At 56.2% G+C, this 24,915-nt stretch overlaps 2 protein-coding genes across 2 annotated transcripts in view; one reads left to right on the top strand and one right to left on the bottom strand.

The window, feature by feature from the left end:
* The window catches only part of si:ch211-11k18.4, a 35,734-nt gene extending 19,061 nt beyond the window's left edge, over nt 1-16,673 (bottom strand). The window contains exons 1-3 of the mRNA XM_041179999.1: nt 16,486-16,673; nt 6,744-6,855; nt 4,656-4,749 (exon numbers count right to left, since the gene is read on the bottom strand). Coding sequence (XP_041035933.1) covers nt 4,656-4,749; nt 6,744-6,855; nt 16,486-16,606 — 327 coding nt within the window. The 5' untranslated portion in view covers nt 16,607-16,673. The remainder of the gene's footprint in view (nt 1-4,655; nt 4,750-6,743; nt 6,856-16,485) is intronic.
* Nucleotides 16,674-24,311: 7,638 nt separating this feature from the next.
* The window catches only part of sgf29 (SAGA complex associated factor 29), a 6,300-nt gene continuing 5,696 nt past the window's right edge, over nt 24,312-24,915 (top strand). Inside the window, exon 1 of the mRNA XM_041180019.1 lies at nt 24,312-24,376. Coding sequence (XP_041035953.1) covers nt 24,312-24,376 — 65 coding nt within the window. The remainder of the gene's footprint in view (nt 24,377-24,915) is intronic.

Genomic DNA, 24,915 nt, shown 5'->3' with positions numbered 1-24,915 from the left:
ACAGAGAGCGAGACACAGAGAGCGAGACACAGAGAGCGAGACACAGAGCGAGACACAGAGCGAGACACAGAGCGAGACACAGAGCGAGACACAGAGAGAGACACAGAGAGAGACACAGAGAGAGACACAGAGAGAGACAGTGCGAGACAGCGCGAGAGAGACAGCGAGAGGGAGCGTGAGAGAGAGAGAGGGCGAGCGAGACAGACGGAGAGGGCGAGCGAGCGAGACAGACGGAGAGGGCGAGCGAGCGAGACAGACGGAGAGGGCGAGCGGGCGAGACAGACGGAGAGGGCGAGCGGTCGAGACAGACGGAGAGGGCGAGCGGGCGAGACAGACGGAGAGGGCGAGCGGGCGAGAGAGACGGAGAGGGCGAGAGAGACGGAGAGGGCGAGAGAGACGGAGAGGGCGAGAGAGACGGAGAGGGCGAGAGAGACGGAGAGGGCGAGAGAGACGGAGAGGGCGAGAGAGACGGAGAGGGCGAGAGAGACGGAGAGGGCGAGAGAGACGGAGAGGGCGAGAGAGACGGAGAGGGCAAGAGAGAGAGACACAGGGAGAGCGAGAGAGACAGAGACAGAGACAGCGAGAGAGAGACAGAGATAGCGAGAGAGAGACAGAGATAGCGAGAGAGAGAGACAGGGACAGAGAGACAGCCAGACAGAGACAGCCAAGTGACACTCCAGTGAAGCACCTGCTTCCCCATTGTTCAAACCCTACAGCCACCCATGACTCCGGTATGACAGGAAAGCAAACTGTGAGGCCACGGAGAGATACCGATTACTGAGGCAAGCGGGCAAGGGGAAAGTAAATTCTGCCAGATGGAGTATAAGGTGGGAAAATCGCACCTCTCCCCTTTGGCAGGAAGAATAGAAACGCAGACTGGGGCGTACACGGAGAGATACTGCAGAACTCTGCAGAGTCCTGGAGAACGGCTGCATAATTCCCAGGTGCAGAGGGATCTGGGTGTCCTAGTGCACCAGGCACCAAAAAGTTAGTCTGCAGCTACAGCGAGTGGTGAATAGGGTTAATGGAATGCTAATCCTTTATTAGGAGGGGGATTGAACGGAAAAGGAAGGATGTTACGCTTCAGTTACACAGGGTATTGGTGAGAGCGCACCTCGAACACTGTGCCCAGTTTTGGTCTCCTTATTTGAGGAAGGGTGTCAATGGGTTGGAGGGGGGTTCAGAGCGGGTTTACGAGATTGATACCTGGAGTGAGTGGGTTTGTCTGATAAGGAAAGGTTGTACAGGCTGGGCTTGTTCCCACTGGAGTTTAGAAGAGTGAGGGGTGGTTGGATTGAAGTGTACAAGACCCCGAACGATCTTGACAAGGGGCATGTGGAAAGGATGTTTCCTCTTGTGGGTGAGTCCAGAACTAGAGACGGGGGGGATGGTGGGGGGGGGGGGGGCACCGGTTTAAAATTAGGGCGTCCCCCTTTTGTTTTTCCATATTCACTCATGAGATGTGGGTCTCGCCGGCCGGGCACAGCGTTTATTGCCCGTCCCTAATTGCCCCCTTGAGAAGGTAGTGGGTGAGCCGCTGCAGTCCCCGTGTGGTGTAGGTACACCCATCGCGCTGTTAGGGAGGGAGTTCCAGGATTTTGTCCCGTGTGGTGTAGGTACACCCACGGCGCTGTTAGGGAGGGAGTTCCAGGATTTTGTCCCGTGTGGTGTAGGTACACCCACGGCGCTGTTAGGGAGAGAGATCCAGGATTTTGTCCCGTGTGGTGTAGGTACACCCACGGCGCTGTTAGGGAGGGAGTTCCAGGATTTTGTCCCGTGTGGTGTAGGTACACCCACGGCGCTGTTAGGGAGGGAGTTCCAGGATTTGGACCCAGCGACAGTGAAGGAACCGCCGATATATTTCCAAGTCAGGATGGTGAGGGGCTCGGAGGGGAACTTCCAGGTGGTGGTGTTCCCCATGTGTCTGCTGCCCTCGTCCTTCTAGATGGTAGAGGTCATGGGTTTGGGCGGCGTTGTCGAAGGAGCCTTGGCGAGTTGCTGCAGTGCATCTTGTAGATGGTACACACACTGCTGCCACTGTGCGTCGGTGGTGGAGGGAGTTAATGTTTGTGGATGGGGTGCCGATCGAGCTGCTTTGTCCTGGATGGTGTTGAGCTTCTTGAGTGTTGTGGGTGCCGCACTCATCCAGGCAAGTGGGGAGTGTCCCATCACACTCCTGACTTGTGCCTTGTAGATGGTGGACAGGCCAGAATGTGTTGCGAGAAACAATTCCCTCGGTCAGCAGCCAGTGGACACAGGCTCCCTCTGGCAAGCGGGTCAGCAGCCAGTGGACACAGGCTCCCTCTGGCGAGCGGGTCAGCAGCCAGTGGACACAGGCTCCCTCTGGCGAGCGGGTCAGCAGCCAGCGGACACAGGCTCCCTCTGGCGAGCGGGTCAGCAGCCAGTGGACACAGGCTCCCTCTGGCGAGCGGGTCAGCAGCCAGTGGACACAGGCTCCCTCTGGCGAGCGGGTCAGCAGCCAGTGGACACAGGCTCCCTCTGGCGAGCGGGTCAGCAGCCAGTGGACACAGGCTCCCTCTGGCGAGCGGGTCAGCAGCCAGTGGACACAGGCTCCCTCTGGCGAGCGGGTCAGCAGCCAGTGGACACAGGCTCCCTCTGGCGAGCGGGTCAGCAGCCAGTGGACACAGGCTCCCTCTGGCGAGCGGGTCAGCAGCCAGTGGACACAGGCTCCCTCTGGCGAGCGGGTCAGCAGCCAGTGGACACAGGCTCCCTCTGGCGAGCGGGTCAGCAGCCAGTGGACACAGGCTCCCTCTGGCGAGCGGGTCAGCAGCCAGTGGACACAGGCTCCCTCTGGCGAGCGGGTCAGCAGCCAGTGGACACAGGCTCCCTCTGGCGAGCAGGTCAGCAGCCAGTGGACACAGGCTCCCTCTGGCGAGCAGGTCAGCAGCCAGTGGACATAGGCTTCCTCTGGCGAGCAGGTCAGCAGCCAGTGGACATAGGCTCCCTCTGGTGAGCGGGTCAGCAGCCAGTGGACATAGGCTCCCTCTGGTGCGCGGGTCAGCAGGGGAGTGTGTGGGCGGCAGTGTGGGGGTAAGGGGTCAGGGAAGGGGGTGGGGTGCCGGTGAAGATAAGGCAGCAGGGGGAAGGGTGAACACAAGGCTGGAACAGCAACACCACCCAGCATTTATCTAGCACCAAACACCTCCAAAACCAACCCCCACCCAGAGCAACCCTCGGACTGGACTCAATACCCGGTCACAGCAGGAGGTGCAAGAGCAGGAAAAGGGGGGGTTTTCCAGGGGGAGGGAGGGGGAGGCGGAGGGAGGCAGAGGGAGGGAGGGAGGCAGAGGGAGGGAGGGGGGAGGCGGAGGGAGGAAGGAGGGAGGGGGAGGCGGAGGGAGGAAGGAGGCGGAGGGAGGGAGGGGGAGGCGGAGGGAGAGAGGGAGGCGGAGGGAGAGAGGGGAGGCGGAGGGAGGGAGATGGGAGGCGGAGGGAGGGAGGGGGAGGCGGAGGGAGGGAGGGAGGGCGGAGGAAGGGAGGAGGGAGAGGGAGGCGGAGGGAGGGAGGCGGCGGGGAGGGGGAGGGAGGGGTAGGTGGAGGGAGGGGGAGGTGGAGGGAGGGAGTGGAGGGAGGGGGAGGTGGAGGGAGGGAGGAGGGCGGAGGTGGAGGGAGGGAGGAGGGAGGGGGAGGTGGAGGGAGGGAGGCGGAGGGAGGGAGGCGGAGGGAGGGAGGCGGAGGGAGGGAGGGAGGAGGGAGGGGGAGGTGGAGGGAGGGAGGCGGAGGGAGGGAGGCGGAGGGAGGGAGGGAGGGAGGTGGAGCTCCTGCAGCACTGTCTCACTCCAGCTGTCCGGGGCGTTGGGTGAGGCCGCTCCTGGGGCCCTGCGGACAGTTTCGGTCTCCTTACTTAAGGAGGGGGACAGACTCGCGCCGGAGGCCGTTCAGAGAAGCTTCGCTCGGCCGATTCCTGGAACGAAGGTGGGGGGGTTTGTCTCGTGAGGAGAGAGGCTGAGCAGGTTGGGCCCTGTTACCCATTGGAGTTTAGACGAACGAGAGGTGATCTTATCGAGACGGATAAGATTGAGAAGGGGGGGTGGGGGGCTCGACAGGGTGGATGCTGGGAGGAGGTTTCCCCCCCCTCGTGTTGGGGGGGGTCTAGAACGAGGAGGAGGGAGGGGGGTCACATTTTCAGAATGAGGGCTTGAAGAGGGAGAGGAGGAGGAATTTCTTCTCTCAGAGGGGGGTCCGTCTGTGGGATTCTCTCCCCCCCCACCTCAGAGGGCAGTGGAGATTGGATACACTCCAGGCCGAGCGAGGGGGGTTTCTGATCGACGAGGGAGAGTCTCGAGGGTCTTTGCCGTTGGGGGGTGGGGTGGAAACAGACGGGAGAGTGGGGTTAAGGACACAATCGGATCAGCCGTGATCTTTACCGAATGGGAGAGTAGGCTGGAGAGGGGCTGAACAGCCTCCTCCTGCTCCTGGTTTTTGACGGGCGTGGGTCCAGAATCTCCCAGCTGGAAGCCGGGGGAACGGAGAAGGGTGCGAACCTGACCAGCCCCTGAGACCCTGTGGCTTGGCTCGGCAGCACAGAGACGGGCTGCTCGGTGTTTTGAATTGGCTTGGGGAGATGTGCGCGTCACCCCCCCCGTATCCCTGCCAACGCCCTCAGGCACCGGCCATCCCCGGTGAACACTCACGGTGAGCGACTCCCTCTTCCGGCCGCTGGTCACGAAGGTGAACCCCTGTGTCTCGATGGCCACCCCGGTTCGCTGGATGTGCTCCTCCACATACCTGCAGGGTATCAGAGAGGAGAGTGAGAGAGAGAGAGAGAGAGGGAGAGAGAGAGACAGAGAGAGAGAGAGGAGCAGAGAGAGAGAGAGGGGCAGAGAGAGAGAGAGGGGGCAGAGAGAGAGAGAGGGGCAGAGAGAGAAGGGCAGAGAGAGAGAGGGGCAGAGAGAGAGAGGGGCAGAGAGAGAGAGGGGCAGAGAGAGAGAGGGGCAGAGAGAGAGAGGGGCAGAGAGAGAGAGGGGCAGAGAGAGAGAGGGGCAGAGAGAGAGAGGGGCAGAGAGAGAGAGGGGCAGAGAGAGAGAGGGGCAGAGAGAGAGAGGGGCAGAGAGAGAGAGGGGCAGAGAGAGAGAGGGGCAGAGAGAGAGAGGGGCAGAGAGAGAGAGGGGCAGAGAGAGAGAGGGGCAGAGAGAGAGAGAGGCAGAGAGAGAGAGAGAGGCAGAGAGAGAGAGAGAGAGGCAGAGAGAGAGAGAGGCAGAGAGAGAGAGAGGCAGAGAGAGAGAGAGGCAGAGAGAGAGAGAGGCAGAGAGAGAGAGAGGCAGAGAGAGAGAGAGGCAGAGAGAGAGAGGGGCAGAGAGAGAGAGAGAGAGAGGGAGGGGCAGAGGGAGAGAGAGAGAGGGGCAGAGGGAGAGAGAGAGAGGGGCAGAGGGAGAGAGAGAGAGAGGGGCAGAGGGAGAGAGAGGGGCAGAGAGAGAGAGAGGCAGAGAGAGGGACAGAGAGAGGGACAGAGAGAGGGACAGAGAGAGAGAGAGAGAGAGAGGCAGAGGGAGAGAGAGAGAGGGGCAGACGGAGAGAGAGAGAGGGGCAGAGGGAGAGAGAGAAAGAGAGAGAGGCAGAGGGAGAGAAAGAGAGAGAGGGGCAGAGGGAGAGAGAGGGGCAGAGGGAGAGAGAGGGGCAGAGTGAGAGGGTGAGAGAAAGATATACCTCCTCCGTGACCACTCCCCCTCAACAGTGCAGCGCTCCCTCAGCACTGACCCTCCAACAGTGCGGCTCTCCCTCAGCACTGACCCTCCAACAGTGCGGCTCTCCCTCAGCACTGACCTCCAACAGTGCGGCGCTCCCTCAGCACTGACCCTCCAACAGTGCGGCTCTCCCTCAGCTCTGACCCTCCGACAGTGCGGCTCTCCCTCAGCACTGACCCTCCGACAGTGCGGCACTCCCTTAGCACTGACCCTCCCACAGGGCGGCTCTCCCTCAGTACTGACCCTCCGACAGTGCGGCTCTCCCTCAGCACTGACCCTCCGACAGTGCAGCGCTCCCTCAGCACAGACCCTCCCACAGGGTGGCTCTCCCTCAGCACTGACCCTCCGACAGTGCGGCGCTCCCTCAGCACTGACCCTCCGACAGTGCGGCGCTCCCTCAGCACTGACCCTCCCACAGTGCGGCTCTCCCTCAGCACTGACCCTCCGACAGTGCGGCACTCCCTCAGCACTGACCCTCCGACAGTGCGGCTCTCCCTCTGCACTGAACCTCCGACCGTGCGGCACTCCCTCAGCACTGACCCTCCGACAGTGCGGCGCTCCCTCAGCACTGACCCTCCGACAGTGCGGCTCTCCCTCTGCACTGACCCTCCGACCGTGCGGCACTCCCTCAGCACTGACCCTCCGACCGTGCGGCGCTCCCTCAGCACTGACCCTCCGACCGTGCGGCTCTCCCTCAGCACTGACCCTCCGACAGTGCGGCTCTCCCTCAGCACTGACCCTCCGACAGGGCGGCTCTCCCTCAGCTCTGACCCTCCGACAGTGCGGCGCTCCCTCAGCACTGACCCTCTGACAGTGTGGCTCTCCCTCAGCACTGACCCTCCGACAGTGCGGTGCTCCCTCAGCACTGACCCTCCCACAGTGCGGCGCTCCCTCAGCACTGACCCTCCGACAGTGCGGCTCTCCCTTAGCACTGACCCTCCCACAGGGCGGCTCTCCCTCAGCACTGACCCTCCGACAGTGCGGCGCTCCCTCAGCACTGACCCTCAGCGTGGTACCCACCATCCAGGCCAGACCTACCAGTTAATGAAGGAGCTCTTGCCAGCAGAGTGGTTTCCCATTAACATGACATTGATCTTCTTGCGAGGTGGGAGGAGGTGAAGGTCCAGTTTTGAGGCGATGTCTATCAGGCCTGGATGACACAGGGTAAGAAACATCAGTGGGTTAGCTCCATACCCTGCCCGGTACCATTCCCCAAACCCAGAACCTCACCCACAGGGACCGAGAGGCTCCCGTCTCCCTCACTGACCCTCACCCACAGGGACCGAGAGGCTCCCGTCTCCCTCACTCCCTCCCTCACTGACCCTCACCCACAGGGACCGAGAGGCTCCCGTCTCCCTCACTGACCCTCACCCACAAGGACCAAGAGGTTCCCGTCTCCCTCACTCCCTCCCTCACTGACCCTCACCCACAGAGACAGAGAGGCTCCCGTCTCCCTCACTCCCTCCCTCACTGACCCTCACCCACAAGGACCAAGAGGTTCCCATCTCCCTCACTCCCTCCCTCACTGACCCTCACCCACAGGGACCGAGAGGCTCCAGTCTCCCTCATTCCCTCCCTCACTGACCCTCACTCCCTCTGCCCACTGACCCTCACCCACAGGGGGAGCGAGAGGCTCCTGTCTCCCTCACTCCCTCCGCTCACTGACCCTCACCCACAGGGGGAGCGAGAGGCTCCTGTCTCCCTCACTCCCTCTGCCCACTGACCCTCACCCACAGGGGGAGCGAGAGGCTCCTGTCTCCCTCACTCCCTCCGCTCACTGACCCTCACCCACAGGGGGAGCGAGAGGCTCCTGTCTCCCTCACTCCCTCCGCCCACTGACCCTCACCCACAGGGGGAGCGAGAGGCTCCTGTCTCCCTCCGCCCACTGACCCTCACCCACAGGGGGAGCGAGAGGCTCCTGTCTCCCTCCCTCTGTTCCCGTGCCGGTGTCCGAATTGGCTGCCAGGTCCCATCGGCAGGTCCCCGACACATCATCAGTTGTGCCCACCCGTTCGCTCGCCGCTGACCTCTTCGCCAGCGCCACGCGTCCTTCCCGGGACATAGGGACACCCACACCGGCCGCACCCTGGGCACAAGATGTTCACCTGCCCGCTCCCCCCTGTGCTGCCAGGTGGAGGGTGTTCATGCGCTCTGGGCCTCAGTTCAAAGGGACTGCCCGGTTATCAGTGCCCACCATCTCAGAACAGGGTGGGGCAACTTTGCCTTGTGTGTGGGTCACTGTGAGCTGGACCCATTGTTCTGTCTCGCGCATCAGATTAACAGCTCCCCGGGGCTACCTTGACCTCAAGAGCAGACGTGCTACGAGTCGGAGCACCGGGAGGCAGAGCTCAGCACCATCGCAGCCACCAGAAACCCTTCGAAGCCTTAGTTCAGAAACCTGGAGTGCAAAGGGACTTGGGAGTCCCTAGTCCAGGATTCTCTTAAGGTTAACTTGCAGGTTGAGTTGGTCGTGAGGGAGGCAAATGCAATATTGGCATTTATTTCGAGAGGACTGGAATATAAAAGCAGGGATGTGCTGCTGAGGCTTTATAAGGCTCTGGTCAGACCACGTTTAGAATATTGCGAGCAATTTTGGGCCCCGTATCTCAGGAAGGATGTTCTGGCCCTGGAGAGGGTCCAGAGGAGGTTTCACGAGAACGATCCCAGGAATGAAAGGCTTAACATATGAGGAAGGTTTGAGGACTCTGGGTCTATACTCGATGGAGTTTAGAAGGATGAGGGGGGGATCTGATTGAAACTTACAGAATACTGAAAGGCCTGGATAGAGTGGGACGTGGGGAAGATGTTTCCATTAGTAGGAGAGACTAGGACCCAAGGGCACAGCCTCAGAGTAAAGGGAAGACCTTTTAGAACCGAGATGAGGGGAAACTTCTTTAGCCAGAGAGTGGTGAATCTATGGAATTCATTGCCACAGAAGGCGGTGGAGGCCAGGTCATTGAGTGTATTTAAGAGCGAGATAGATAGGTTCTTGATTGGTAAGGGGGATCAAAGGTTATGGGGAGAAGGCGGGAGAATGGGGTTGAGAAACTGATCAGCCATGATTGAATGGCGGAGCAGACTCGATGGGCCGAATGGCCTCATTTCTGCTCTAATGGAATGCCCCCCCTATCAGGTCTGACACACCCACCCTCCATAATCTCTAGCCCAGCTCCCCAGAGACTGACGTTAACTGAGGGACAAGTGGCTTGGTGTCTATGGATCTGTGAGTCTCTCCATCGCCGGGGTGTTTCCACACCTCCGGTATGAGCTGCAGATCGTACAGTATGGGGGGTGGGGGTTCTTCAGGGGAGGTGCCCGAGAGGGCAGAACTGGAGGAGCGCAGAGATCTGATGGTTGTAGGGGCTGGAGGGGGTTACAGGGATAGGGAGGGTTGTAGGGGAATGGGGGAGGTTACAGAGATAGGGAGGGGGGTAGGGGCTGGAGGAGGTTACAGAGATAGGGAGGGGTGTAGGGGCTGGAGGAGGTTACAGAGATAGGTAGGGGTGTAGGGGCTGGAGGAGGTTACAGAGATAGGGAGGGGTGTAGGGGCTGGAGGAGGTTACAGAGATAGGGAGGGGTGTAGGGGCTGGAGGAGGTTACAGAGATAGGGAGGGTTGTAGGGGCTGGAGGAGGTTACAGAGATAGGGAGGGTTGCATGGACTGAAGGAGGTCACAGAGATAGGGAGGGGTGTAGGGGCTGAAGGAGGTTACAGAGATAGGGAGGGTTGTAGGGGCTGGAGGAGGTTACAGAGATAGGGAGGGGTGTAGGGGCTGGAGGAGGTTACAGAGATAGGGAGGGGGTGTAGGGGCTGGAGGAGGTTACAGAGATAGGGAGGGGTGTAGGGGCTGGAGGAGGTTACAGAGATAGGGAGGGTTGTATGGACTGGAGGAGGTCACAGAGATAGGGAGGGGTGTAGGGGCTGAAGGAGGTTACAGAGATAGGGAGGGTTGTAGGGGCTGGAGGAGGTTACAGAGATAGGGAGGGTTGTATGGACTGGAGGAGGTTACAGAGATAGGGAGGGGTGTAGGGGCTGGAGGAGGTTACAGAGATAGGGAGGGGTGTAGGGGCTGGAGGAGGTTACAGAGATAGGGAGGGTTGTATGGACTGGAGGAGGTCACAGAGATAGGGAAGGGTGTAGGGGCTGAAGGAGGTTACAGAGATAGGGAGGGTTGTAGGGGCTGGAGGAGGTTACAGAGATAGGGAGGGTTGTATGGACTGGAGGAGGTTACAGAGATAGGGAGGGGTGTAGGGGCTGAAGGAGGTTACAGAGATAGGGAGGGGTGTAGGGGCTGGAGGAGGTTACAGAGATGATGAAGGAAGGGGACGGGGCAGGAGGGGGTAGGAGCAGGAAGCGGGAAGGGGAAGAAGGTGATGTTGAGGAAGGACAAAGCAATGTGCCAGTCACCCAGCTGCCTGTGCTTCAGCGAGACCACCCAAGGAGAGGAGTTTGTCGGGGTCCGGGTGCGCAGGTCTTCCAGGCCAAGTGCAGAAGAGGGGAGGGGGATGAAATTCTCACTGCGTGGGTCTTTCAACACTGAGATGTGCGGGAGCCCAGCACATCAGTGCAACAGATGAGGCTGAAGCATTGGCTACAATCTTCAGCCAGAGGTGCCGAGTGGATGATCCATCTCAGCCTCCTCCGGAGGTCCCCAGCATCACAGACACCAGTCTTGAGCCAATTCGTTTCACTCCACGTGATATCAAGAAACGGCTGGAGGCACTGGATACTGACAATATTCTGGCAATAGTACTGAAGGCTTGTGCTCCAGAACTTGCCGCGCCCCTAGCCAAGCTGTTCCAGTACAGCTCCAACACTGGCATCTACCCGGCTATGTGGGAAATTGCCCAGGTATGTCCTGTACACAAAAAGCAGGACAAATCCAACCCGGACAATTACCTCCCCATCAGTCTACTCTCCATCATCAGAAAAATACTGAAAGGAGTCATCAACAGAGCTACCAAGCGGCACTTGCTGAGCAATAACCTGCTCACAAATGCCCAGTTTTGCTCTCTCCAAGTGTGGTCTAACCAGACCAGAGCTGTACACGGTGCTCCGAGTGCGGTCTAACCGGACCAGAACTGTACACGGTGCTCCGAGTGTGGTCTAACCGGACCAGAACTGTACACGGTGCTCCGAGTGTGGTCGAACCGGACCAGAACTGTACACGGTGCTCCGAGTGTGGTCGAACCGGACCAGAACTGTACACGGTGCTCCGGGTGTGGTCGAACCGGACCAGAACTGTACACGGTGCTCCGAGTGTGGTCGAACCGGACCAGAACTATACACGGTGCTCCGAGTGTGGTCTAACCGGACCAGAACTATACACGGTGCTCAGAGTGTGGTCTAACCAGACCAGAACTATACACAGTGCTCTGAGTGTGGTCTAACCGGACCAGAACTGTACACGGTGCTCTGAGTGTGGTCTAACCGGACCAGAACTGTACACAGTGCTCCGAGTGTGGTCTAGCCAAGCTGTTCCAGTACAGCTACAACACTGGCATCTACCCGGCTATGTGGAAAATTGCCCAGGTACGTCCTGTACACAAAAATCAGGACAAATCCAACCTGGCCAATTACCGCCCCATCAGTCTACTCTCCATCATCGGTAAAGTAATGGAAGGGGTCATCAACAGAGCTACCAAGCGGCACTTGTTAAGCAATAACCTGCTCACTGATGCCCAGTTTGGGTTCAGCCAGGGCCACTCAGCTCCTGACCTCATTACAGCCTTGGTTCAAACACGGACACAAGAGCTGAACTCCCGAGGCGAGGTGAGAGTGACTGCCCTTGACATCAAGGCCACATTTGATCGAATGTGGCTGTCAAAAAGATATGATAACTCTCGTGATGTTACTGGAATTCATGGTGAAAGAGAGCAACAGTGGGGATGTGTGTGTGTGTGTGTGTGTGTGTGTGTGTGTGTGTGTGTGAGAGAGACTTAATTGAATCAGTCTGGGTGCTTTGATCCAAGAGGAGAAGATAGGTTTGAAACGTTAAATAGGTAAACATGGGGAAGTTTAGAAACATAGCTGTCAAGGGAACATCTGCATTTTGCAATAAACCAGACTAGATTGTTTTCAAAGGAAGGAGTGAAATGTGTCACCTAGCCAGGTGAAGTTTAGAAACAGTGTGTTTACTTTTCCCAACGATTACTGGTAAAACTCAGTGCTATGAGAGGGTTTTGTGATTAGGGAGATAAAGACCAAAGACACAGTGGAACAATGGGCATTTGCTTTCAAAAAGAGGAAGGTGTGCATAAAGAAGAGAAGACTGTTTGTAAGAGTAGGTATTTTTAAGATCTTACAGGTGTGAAAAAGCCTTCGGCATCTATGCCTCAAGCTGCTGTTTTTAAAGGACTGAAGTTAAGAAAATTTGTTCAGGATATCAGGTTTCTTTTAAAATCCATGTGTCTTAAAGTTGCCTTAACAAAAGTGTAGCTGGGAGTCAGATTGATTAGGGGATTTAGAAGGGATCGTTGTAGTAAATTGTAGATCTATGTGTGTATTTAAAACCTTTCTCTTATTAATAAATCTGTAATCTCGTTTTATCAAAACCTACAAGACTCAGTGGTCTTATTACTACTGAATTCAAGGCACGCGTCTTGAAGTTTGCACAAACTGAAAATTAGTTGTGACAGTTGTTTCAAGTTTCTGTCTGGGATTTGGGTAACTCAGCCTTTAACATCGGCTATGTCTTCACTGTGGGATCAAGGAGCCCCACCAAAACTGGAGTCAACGGGAATCGGGGAAAACTCTCCGCTGGTTGGAGTCATACCGAGCTCAAGGGGAGATGGTTGTGGTTGTTGGAGGTCAGTCATCTCAGCTCCAGGACATCACTGCAGGGGGGACTGACAGGAAAACAGACGTGAGGCCACAATCAGATCAGCCGTGAGCTTATTGAATGGGGGAAAACAGGCTTGAGGGGCCGAATGGATCAGGAAATCTACCCCCCCCCCCCCCACCAGCAGCGCTGTCGAAGGAGCCTTGGCGAGTTGCTGCAGTGCATCTTGTAGATGGTACACACACTGCTGTCACTGTGCGTCGGGTGGTGGAGGGAGTGAATGTTTGTGGATGAGGGGCTGATTGAGCAGGGCTGCTTTGTCCTGGACGGTGTCGAGCTTCTTGAGTGTTGTGGGAGCCGCACTCATCCAGGCAAGTGGGGAGTATCCCATCACACTCCTGACTTGTGCCTTGTAGATGGTGGACAGGCTTTGGGGAGTCAGGAGGTGAGTTACTCACCGCAGGATTCCCAGCCTCTGACCTGCTCTTGTAGCCACAGTATTTATATGGCTGGTCCCAGTTCAGTTTCTGGTCAATGGTAACCCCCAGGATGTTGATAGTGGGGGATTCAGTGATGGTAATACCATTGAATGTCAAGGGGAGATGGTTAGATTCTCTCTTGTTGGAGATGGTCATTGCCTGACACTTGTGTGGTGTGAATGTTATTTGCCACTTGTCAGCCCTGGAGCCTGGATATTGTCCAGGTCTTGCTGCATTTGGACATGGGCTGCTTCAGTATCTGAGGAGTCTCGAATGGTGCTGAACATTGTGCAACCATCAGCGAACATCCCCACTTCTGACCTTATGATGGAAGGAAGGTCATTGATGAAGCAGCTGAAGATGGTTGGGCCGAGGACACTAACCCTGAGGAACTCCTGCAGTGATGTCCTGGAGCTGAGATGACTGACCTCCAACAACCACAACCATCTTCCTTCGTGCTGGGTATGACTCCAACCAGCAGAGAGTTTTCCCCCTGATTCCCATTGACTCCAGTTTTGGTGGGGCTCCTTGATGCCACACTCGGCCAAATGCTGCCTTGATGTCAAGGGCAGTCACTCTCACCTCACCTCGGGACTTCAGCTCTTTGGTCCGTGGTTGAACCAAAATAATATATTGTTTCTCTATTCTTCCTGCCAAAGTGGATAACCTCATATGTTCCTGCCAAACTTGTGCCCACTCGCTTAGCCTGTCTATATCCCTCAGGAAGAGTGTCCCAAACACTCAACACCCTCCGAGCTAAAATATTTCTCCTCCTCTCCGTTTGAAATGGGCTAAGCCTTATATTTAAACAGTGACCCCCCACCCCCCCCCCACTTCGTTCTAGATTTCCCCACAAGAGGGAACATCCTCCCCATGTGGTGTAGGTACACCCACGGCGCTGTCAGGGAGGGAGTTCCAGGATTTTGTCCCGTGTGGTGTAGGTACACCCACGGCGCTGTTAGGGAGGGAGTTCCAGGATTTTGTCCGTGTGGTGTAGGTACACCCACGACGCTGTTACGGAGGGAGTTCCAGGATTTTGTCCCGTGTGGTGTAGGTACACCCATGGCGCTGTTAGGGAGTTCCAGGATTTTGTCCGTGTGGTGTAGGTACACCCACGACGCTGTTAGGGAGGGAGTTCCAGGATTTTGTCCCGTGTGGTGTAGGTACACCCACGGCGCTGTTAAGGAGGGAGTTCCAGGATTTTGTCCATGTGGTGTAGGTACACCCAGGTGCTGTTAAGGAGGGAGTTCCAGGATTTTGTCCCCGTGTGGTGTAGGTACACCCACGGTGCTGTTAGGGAGGGAGTTCCAGGATTTTGTCCGTGTGGTGTAGGTACACCCACGGCGCTGTTAGGGAGGGAGTTCCAGGATTTTGTCCGTGTGGTGTAGGTACACCCACAGCGCTGTTAGGGAGGGAGTTCCAGGATTTTGTCCGTGTGGTGTAGGTACACCCATGGCGCTGTTAGGGAGGGAGTTCCAGGATTTTGTCTGTGTGGTGTAGGTACACTCACGGCGCTGTTAGGGAGGGAGTTCCAGGATTCTGACCTCAGCAGCAGTGAAGGAACGGCCGATATATTTCCAAGTCGGGATGGTGAGGGGCTCAGGGGGGAACTTCCAGGTGGTGGTGTTCCCCATGTGTCTGCTGCCCTCATCCTTCTAGATGGTAGGGGTCGTGGGTTTGGGCGGCACTGTCGAAGGAGCTTTGAAGAGTTTCTGTCCCTTCATCCACCTCCAGTGCTCTGCAAACGTCAGGACACCAAACTTGATAAATCTGGGAGACCTGGAGGGAACCCCAATGTTTTATAATGGGGAGAGAGAGAACACCAAGTTTTATAAATCTGGGGGGGAGGGGGGACCCCAATGTTTTATAATGGGGGAGAGAGAGAACACCAAGTTTTATAAATCTGGGGGGGAGGGGGGACCCCAATGTTTTATAATGGGGGGAGAGAGAGAACACCAAGTTTTATAAATCTGGGGGGGGGGACCCCAATGTTTTATAATGGGGGGAGAGAGAGAACACCAAGTTTTATAAATCTGGGGGGGAGGGGGGACCCCAATGTTTTATAATGGGGGGGAGAGAGAGAACACCAAGTTTTATAAATCTGGGGGGGGAGGGGGGACCCCAATGTTTTATAATGGGGGGAGAGAGAGAACATCAAGTTTTATAAATCTGGGGGGGAGGGGGGGGACCCCAATGTTTTATCGTCCCATCCCCCCCCCCAATGTTTTATCGTCCCTTCTCCCCCCCAATGTTTTATCGTCCCTTCTCCCCCCCAATGTTTTATCGTCCCTTCTCCCCCCCCCAATGTTTTATCGTCCCTTCTCCCCCCCCCCAATGTTTTATCGTCCCTTCTCCCCCCCCCAATGTTTTATTGTCCCCACCCCCAATGTTTTATTGTCCCTTCTCCCCACCCCCAATGTTTTATTGTCCCCTCCCCCAATGTTTTATTGTCCCTTCTCCCCTCCCCCCAATGTTTTATTGTCCCCTCCCCCCAATGTTTTATTGTCCCCTCCCCCCGATGTTTTATTGTCCCCTCCCCCCCGATGTTTTATTGTCCCCTCCCCCCGATGTTTTATTGCCCCCTCCCCCCGATGTTTTATTGTCCCTCCCCCCGATGTTTTATTGTCCCCTCCCCCCAATGTTTTATTGTCCCCTCCCCCCAATGTTTTATTGTCCCCTCCCCCCAATGTTTTATTGTCCCCTCCCCCCGATGTTTTATTGTCCCCTCCCCCCGATGTTTTATTGCCCCCTCCCCCGATGTTTTATTGCCCCCTCCCCCCAATGTTTTATTGTCCCCTCCCCCCGATGTTTTATTGTCCCCTCCCCCCGATGTTTTATTGCCCCCTCCCCCCGATGTTTTATTGTCCCCTCCCCCCCGATGTTTTATTGTCCCCTCCCCCCGATGTTTTATTGTCCCCTCCCCCCGATGTTTTATTGTCCCCTCCCCCCGATGTTTTATTGTCCCCCTCCCCCCCGATGTTTTATTGCCCCCCTCCCCCGATGTTTTATTGCCCCCTCCCCCCGATGTTTTATTGTCCCCTCCCCCCGATGTTTTATTGTCCCCTCCCCCCGATGTTTTATTGTCCCCTCCCCCCCGATGTTTTATTGTCCCCTCCCCCCCGATGTTTTATTGTCCCCTCCCCCCGATGTTTTATTGTCCCTTCTCCCCACCCCCCCAATGTTTTATTGTCCCTTTCCCACCCTTTTTCCCGCCATTTCTCTTTGGAAACTGAAGGAGTTGAGGGTGGTCGGCTCCCCCCAAAAAAAATTTAAAAATAAAACCCGGCGCCGGATTCAGGAGCGTCCGGATCCGGGGCCGCTCCCGGATGGAGGGAGGGAGAGAGAGAGAGCCGGCTCCCGATCCGGACGTGATAGAGAGGATGGGCCTGATCCGCTCCGGGTTTTCCAGCCGACCGACTGACTGACTGAGGGGGTGAGGGGGTGAGGGGGTGGGGGGGGGAATAAAAGAACCGGGCGGTTTTTTTTTTAAAACGGGTTTTTCTTTCTTTCTCCAGTCTTACCGGTCCCGGCGGCGTCGTGGTCGTAGAGCCTGTGGCACTCCCGCAGGACGCGTTCGCTGACCGTCTCGGCGCCTCGCTCGGCGTTGGCCGCGCTGCGCGGCTTCATCGTCTTGCCGGCCATTTTGTTCCTCGTTGTTGTTGTTGTTGTTGTTGTTGTAGGCAGCGCGCCTGCGCCCTTCTCCCCTTTTCCCAACCTGCTCAGCCAACCCCCGGCGGGGGTGCCGCCGGGAGTTGTAGTCCTTCCTCACGTTCCCCACACCCCCACCTCGGCGTGACGTCAGCGCCCGGACTACAATCCCGGCGGCCCCCTTTTGGCGCCGTGGGCGTGTGGGAAGAGCAACCCCCCCCCCCCCCGACGCGCCCGCCCACTTTTCCCCGCCCACCGCTGCGCTGCCCTGCCCTGCCCTGCCCTGCAGCGCGGGGGCTATCGGGATTTGTAGTCCGACGGCCGCCCCCCCCCCCCCTCTCTCCACCCTCGCCGGCCTCTTTGGGGAGGCACCGGCTGAACTACAGCCCCCACAATTCCCTGCGTTGGACGCTCTTTTCCCTCCTCCTCCTCCTCCTCCTCCTCCTGGACAACAGACGTTGGTGATCCTGATAGAAGGGGCGCCATTTTGGATGGTGGCCAACTTGGGTTGCCGCCATCTTGGATTGTGGCCAACCTTGGGTTGTCGCCATCTTGGACTGTGGCCAACCTTGGGTTGTCGCCATCTTGGATTGTGGCCAACCTTGGGTTGTCGCCATCTTGGATTGTGGCCAACCTTGGGTTGTCGCCATCTTTGGATTGTGGCCAACCTTGGGTTGTCGCCATCTTTGGATTGTGGCCAACCTTGGGTTGTCGCCATCTTTGGATTGTGGCCAACCTTGGGTTGTCGCCATCTTTGGATTGTGGCCAACCTTGGGTTGTCGCCATCTTGGACTGTGGCCAACGTGGCTTAAAGGTCAGGGAATTTTTTTGTTTCACTGAGGATGGTTGGGTTGGGACCCATGGAAAAACGTACATCAGGCCTTGCCTCATGCGGACCCGCCACTGAAAAAAATAGATACGATCGCGCCTCGCATGGAGCGCCACTGAGAAAATACACACACACGCACACGACCGTGGCCGTTATAGACCGCGGCTGCAAAAGCCCCCATGACCGTCCCTCGCCCTCTTCCTGGTTGTCGCCGGCCGCCACTCACTCCGAGGACGATGTCCGCTTTGGGTGGTGGGCTCCCACGCCTTTACCCCCCCCCGACCCCCCCCCACCGCGGCCTCACCACCGTGGGTCTTGACCGCCCGTCCTTTAGCGTCGAGCCAGCCACTTCCCCGGCGCCCCTTCTCTGCTGCCGCCCTGCCCTCGATTGTCACCCGATGGCATTGGGGCTGGTAGAGAGCGCCCTGCGGTTTGAAGTGGGGTGGGGGGTGGGTGGGGGGGCGGTCATCGCCATTTTGGATGATCACTCTTGAGCCGCCCACCCCCACCTGGTCATCAGGGTCAAGGCTGCCATGCTTAAGGACGGAGTTTCTCTAATGCTGTTGTGTCTCGCTGTGAACACAGGAGTGCGAGGACGCCAACTGCCTACTCTAGGCCTCCTGTTGACCAGCGGGTGGTCTTGGTTGTCAGATGCTGGCTGCCTTGGCCTGTAGAAGGCTCTGCCGGGGCGGCTGATCCCGGCTGAACCTCCTTGACAATGGTGGCCCTTTGAGAGGGAGCTGGCTGACGGGGTTTGAGAAGCGCTCAACCTATTCCAGAGTCTCTCCTTGGACGTAGACGGGGAGGTGGGGGCATTTGGCTGACCAGCTGGGGGTTGACGTACCGGACCCGTAACCACGATTAACGCTCCCTGGCCTTGGCCTAGCCCAGGGCTGGTTCGACTTGACCCAAAGCCATTGGCCCCCAGGAAGACCTAATCAGGCATAAGGTCAAAGCTCAATCTTACACCACACCGCACCGTGCGCTTGAGTTTTGGCATCGTGAAGGGTCAAAGGTTAAGGGGCTGTCCAGGCCCTGTTCGAAGAGAGAGAGGACGGAGGCCCATCGTTCCCCGTGTGTGTGTGAGGATGGATTTGACCTCAGGACCATGGCGCGTTGAAACGTCGGTGCTTCTAATGGCACCTAAGCGGGATTTTACCCGGCCAGGTATTTATTCTAGAGCCATTTACAGAGTAGGAGGAGGCTTTTTGGCCCATCGGGTATTGAATTGAAAATAAATCTTCCTCACATATCCAGCTGCACCTCGTGCCCAAAATCTTAAACCTGCACCTCCCCCCACCACCCCCCCCGCCAAAAACCTCCCCCCACCCAAACCCCCGTCATCGTGCCATCAGCCAATGGAAAGAGGCTTTCCTTTGACCGCCATGTCTAAACTTGTTCTAATCTCGCATCCCTGCATCCAATTTCCCCTCAATCACCTTTGGTCTAAGGAGTACAACACCAGCCTTTCCCACCTAACCTGCCAACTAACTCACTAACTCACTAACTAACTAACAGGGCAGGTAGATAAGGTGGTTAAGAAGGCATATGGGACACTTGCCTTTATTAGCCGAGGCATAGAATACAAGAGCAGGGCGGTTACGCTGGAACTGTATAAAACGCTGGTTAGGCCACAGCTAGAGTATTGGGTGCAGTTCTGGAATCCACATTATAGGAAGGATGTGATTGCACTAGAGAGAGAGCAGAGGAGATTTACCAGGATGTTACCTGGGCTGGAGGGTCTAATCTATAAGGAAGGATTGGATAGACTGGGGTTGTTTTCCTTGGAGCAGCGAAGGTTGAGAGGGGACTTGGTAGAGGTGTATTAGATTATGAGGGGCATTAATAGGGTGGATAGGAAAGCATTTTTTTCCATTAGTAGAAGGGCCAATAACCAGAGGGCATAGGTTTAAGCTAAGAGGTAGAAGGCTAAGGGGGAGAGTTGAGGGGCAATTGTTTCCACGCAGAGGGTGGTGGGAGTCTGGAACATCCCTACAAAAATAGGGAAGTCTTCCTAAAACTATACAAGGCACTGGTTAGACCACACCTAGAATACGGTGAACAGTTTCAGTCCCATGATCTAAGGTAACATTTACCGGCTTTTAGAACAGAGATGAGGAGAAACTTCTTTAGCCAGAGAGTGGTGAATCCATGGAATTCATTGCCACCGAAGACTGAGTGTATTTAAGAGCGAGATAGATAGGTTCTTGATTGGTAAGGGGGTCAAAGGTTACGGGGAGAAGGTGGGAGAATGGGGTTGAGAAACGTATCAGCCATGATTGAATGGCGGAGCAGACTCGATGGGCCGAATGGCCTCATTTCTGCTCCTATGTCTTATGGCATTGGAGGCAGTCCAGAGAAGGTTCACTAGGTCGATCCTGGGTATGGAGGAGAGGTTGAGCAGGTTGGGCCTGTACTCATTGGAGTTTAGAAGAATGAGAGGCGATCTTTGTGAAAGATTCTTAGGGGGTCTTGACAGGGGAGATGCTGAGAGGCTGTTTCCCCTTGTGGGAGAGTCTAGGACCAGAGGGCATAATCTCAGAGTAAGGAATCGCCCACTTAAGACAGAGATGAGGAGGAATTTCTTCTCTCAGAGGGTAGTCAAGCTGTGGAATTCTTTACCCCAGAAGGCTGGAGAGGCTGGGTTGTTGGCATATTCAAGGCTGAGATGGACAGATTCTTGGGGTGGGGGGAGGGAAGAGGAAGGTGGTCGGACCCCTGAGACGAACAGAGAGAGAGAGAGAGACAAAACGGGGATTGAAAAAGGGGGTTGAGGGCAGAGGAGAGAGTCTGAAGTTGTCGAACTCGCTGTTAAGTCCGGGAGGCTGTAAAGAGCCTCGTCGGAAGATGAGGTGCTGTTCCTCCAGTTTGCGTCGGGCTTCACTGGAACATTGCAGCAAGCCAAGGACGGACATGTGGGTAAGAGAGCAGGGTGGGGTGTTGAAATGGCGAGCGACAGGGGGATGTCTGGGTCAATGCTTGCGGACAGACCGAAGGTGTTCCGCAAAGCGGTCACCCAGTCTGCGTTTGGTCTCTCCAAGAGGAGACTGCATTGGGAGTGGCGCATGCAGTAGACCAAACTGAAGGAGGCGCAAGTGAAGTGCTGCCTCCCTTGAAAGGAGTGTTTGGGCCCTTGGACGGTGAGGAGAGGGGGAAGTAAAGGGGCAGGTGTGGGCCAGGGTGTCCCGGAGAGGGACACTGCCATGGAGCTGAGGCCTGAAGGGTTGTGGTTGCTCTCCGAGGGGTCGCTGAGGTTTTCGACGCATCATGGGAGGCTCCGATGTTGGGTGCGGCTGACCACTGGGAGCGAGGGAGCATATTTTAAGGGCCTGTGTGACGTTGCAAATGTAGAGGGAGATTTACACTGCACCCAAGACCCTTGGCATTCCCCCGTGACCGATGGAAATGTACCCTGTTGAAGAGGAGGACATGTTGCTGGAGCTTTCCCCCTGCCTTTGCGTTGCCAGGTACATGGGCTGCAACAGCTACAGAGTGGACATCACTTGCTGAACAACCCCGAATGCGCTGATAGCTGCGCTAACGGCCGATTTAAGACAATTGAAATGTGGCTGGTTTGTACTGGCTTGAGGCAATCGTTCACCCTCTGCAAACAAAAGGAATATATTCAAGCCTTGCGACTGTTTCGAATTACCCGGGCGTGGTGGTGGTGGTGGTGGTGGTGGTGGTGGGGGTGGGGAACTTGGGGAACCTCTGGCTCCTGGTTGTGTTCTCCACAGCAACGCCTCCGGGTCAACCAATCGGCATTAATTCTGCTCGTCTGAACTTTGACCTTCTCGCTTTGGTCCTCGTGAATGCGAGACTGAAGAGCTTCAAGGACATGTTACCCACCCCACCCCCACCCAGCGAGGTTCGAGAACAGGAATTGCGCTTGGAATGTTAAAGTTGACTCCGCCGACTGTCCACTCCCTGGGCCGTGTCTCTTGACCCTGCGGAAACCTGACCCCTGGGCTACATTTGTGGCGCTGCAAAGCCACCTCTAGGTGTCGTGAACCTTGAGAAGGATAGATTCGAACTTCAAAAAGGACTTGGGCTGGTGACGGGGGCAGACGCAGTTTAACGCAGAGGCCCCGTGAAGTGATTCATTTCGGGAGGGAGGACATGGAGAGACGATATAAAAATTAAGGGCACCATTCAAAAGAGCAGATGATCCTGGGGGTGGTGGGGGTGGGGTGGGGTGGGGTACATGAGCACAAATCATTGAAGTTGGCAGGACAGGTTGAGAGAGCGGTTTTTATTACAAAAAAGCATGCGATATCCTAGGCTTTATTCATAGGGGCGTAGATTGTTAGAAGGATTCAGGAGCTTGGTAAAGTCAAAAGCAAGACACGCAATTTTTATTTGTTGAGAGAGTTTATTGATGTTGTTTAGTCCCACAGTTCTTCCACACCCAGTGTCCCAGCGGCCACCTATTTATACTCTTTTACATTCCAAAACTAAACGAATTAACAGAATTGACAGCCCTTTAAATTAACAGAAGCCAAAACTTTAAAGGAAGCTTATCTAATTAAATTAAACTAGCGTTTCAGGGACCGGTGATGCGGTTTATTCCTATGGCGTCCACCAGTTGCAGAAGGCTCTCCGGTGTACCTGCGGGCACCGGGTACTTCCTCTCCAGGGCCACCTGCGGAAGAGGGGCCGGACGACCCCCATCGACCTCCCCGCTGCCTGGGCCTGCTCGTGGCCAACTTGGCCAGGCCCAGGAGCAGGCTCCCGAGGAGGTGGTTCCATGACCTCCCCACCGCAACCCCCCCCACCCCCGACCTCCGCACCGGACAGCCAAAGATTAGGAGCGTGCGGCTGAAGTGCAGTCAGGAGCAGCCTCTTCAGATAATCATAAAGGGGAAATTCCACCAGCTGGTGAGATTTAAACCCATGTTACTCAGAGGACCAGCTCAAGACTGTTCCACAAAAGCCCAGTGATATTACCATGACCACAAGGTCTCTCTGTCCCACATTTATACACTTTTAAACCGTCCCCTACTTATACGTGCTCAAAGTACTTAAACTAATCAATGCCCTTCACCTACTTGTCTTAACAATATGATTAACAAACCATTAACAGAGAGTGCATAAGCATAAGACCATAAGATATAGGAGCAGAAATGAGGCAATTCGGCCCATCGAGTCTGCTCCGCCATTCAATCATGGCTGATCAGTTTGTCAACCCCATTCTCCCGCCTTCTCCCCGTAACCTTTGATCCCCTTACCAATCAAGAACCTATCGATCTCGGTCTTAAATACACTCAGTGACCCGGCCTCCACAGTCTTCTGTGGCAATGAATTCCATAGATTCACCGCTCTCTGGCTAAAGAAGTTTCTCCTCATCTCTGTTCTAAAAGGTCTTCCCTTTACCCTGAGGCTGTGCCCTCGGGTCCTAGTCTCTCCTACTAATGGAAACATCTTCCCCACGTCCACTCTATCCAGGCCTTTCAGTATTCTGCAAGTTTCAGGAAAGGTTGGATAGGGTTAGGCTCATATCCATGGACCAGCTCGCCAGAGGGAGCCTATGTCCACTGGCTGCTGACCCACTCGCCAGAGGGAGCCTATGTCCACTGGCTGCTGACCCACTCGCCAGAGGGAGCCTATGTCCACTGGCTGCTGACCTGCTCGCCAGAGGGAACTGTTTCTCGCAACACACCTCTGGCCAGTCCACCATCGACAAGGCACAAGTCAGGAGTGTGATGGGACACTCCCTACTTGCCTGGGTGAGTGCGGCTCCCACAACACTCAAGAAGCTCGACACCGTCCAGGACAAAGCAGCCCCCACTCGATCGGCACCCCATCCAGAAACATTCACTCCCTCCCACCACCGACGCACAGTGGCAGCAGTGTGTGTACCATCTACAAGATGCACTGCAGCAACTCGCCAAGGCTCCTTCGACAGCGCTGCCCAAACCCACCACCTCTACCGTCTAGAAGGACGAGGGCAGCAGACACATGGGGAACACCACCACCTGGAAGTTCCCCTCCGAGCCCCTCACCATCCCGACTTGGAAATACATCGGCCGTTCCTTCACTGTCGCTGGGTCCAAATCCTGGAACTCCCTCCCTAACAGCGCCGTGGGTGTACCTACACCACACGGGACAAAATCCTGGAACTCCCTCCCTAACAGCGCCGTGGGTGTACCTACACCACACGGGACAAAATCCTCGAACTCCCTCCCTAACAGCACCGTGGGTGTACCTACACCACACGGGACAAAATCCTGGAACTCCCTCCCTAACAGCGCCGTGGGTGTACCTACACCACACAGACAAAATCCTGGAACTCCCTCCCTAACAGCACCATGGGTGTACCTACACCACACACGGGGGACAAAATCCTGGAACTCCCTCCCTAACAGCGCCGTGGGTGTACCTACACCACACGGGGGACAAAATCCTGGAACTCCCTCCCTAACAGCGCCGTGGGTGTACCTACACCACACGGGGGACAAAATCCTGGAACTCCCTCCCTAACAGCGCCGTGGGTGTACCTACACCACACGGACAAAATCCTGGAACTCCCTCCCTAACAGCGCCGTGGGTGTACCTACACCACACGGGGACTGCAGGGGCTCACCCACCACCTTCTCAAAGGGGGCAATTAGGGACGGGCAATAAACGAGACCCACATCCCCGTGAACGAATTTTTAAAATAAAACTCCCTCCTAGGACCTTGGAAACCTCTTCTATAGCTTAAAGGAGAGACATATCCATAAGACAGAGGAGCAGGAGTAGGCCAGTCATCAAGAAGGCCAAAGTTCAAACTACCACTGCCCAATCGCACAATCACACCTAATGGTGGGAATTTTGTTTTGAGATTTGGCGGGCATGGGCTGGCTGGGGAGAGCCCATACTCTACCCACGATGAAGAACCAGCGGGAAATGCCCTTGGATTCGATTTGGCCAGTGGCTGGGGCTCTGGGAATCGTGTGGGAGGCAGAATGCCTCTGTCTGGATTGAGGGCAGCATCCTGTTAGCGGAGAATAGCACTGGTGCCCCACTGTACGATGTGATTCTGCCTATCGGGCAGCACTGGGTGAACAATCCTGAGTGCGCTAGATCCTCACACAAACGTACAGTTTAATGTAATCGGTCAAGCTCGTATCGTGTCTCGTTTATATTCGCACACACACACACACACAGATTCTCTCTCTCACACACACTCTCTCTCTCACACACACACACAGATTCTCTCTCTCACACACACTCACACACACTCTCTCACACACACACTCACACACACTCTCACACACACACTCACACACTCTCTCTCTCACACACACACTCACACACTCTCTCTCTCACACACACACACAGATTCTCTCTCTCACACACACTCACACACACTCTCTCACACACACACAGAGATTCTCTCTCTCACACACACTCACACACACACTCTCTCTCACACACACACACAGATTCTCTCTCTCACACACACTCACACACACTCTCTCTCTCACACACA

This window comes from Carcharodon carcharias, chromosome 38 (assembly GCF_017639515.1).
Source record: "Carcharodon carcharias isolate sCarCar2 chromosome 38, sCarCar2.pri, whole genome shotgun sequence".
NCBI lineage: Eukaryota > Metazoa > Chordata > Chondrichthyes > Lamniformes > Lamnidae > Carcharodon > Carcharodon carcharias.
This window is presented reverse-complemented; position numbering and strand designations above follow the sequence as displayed.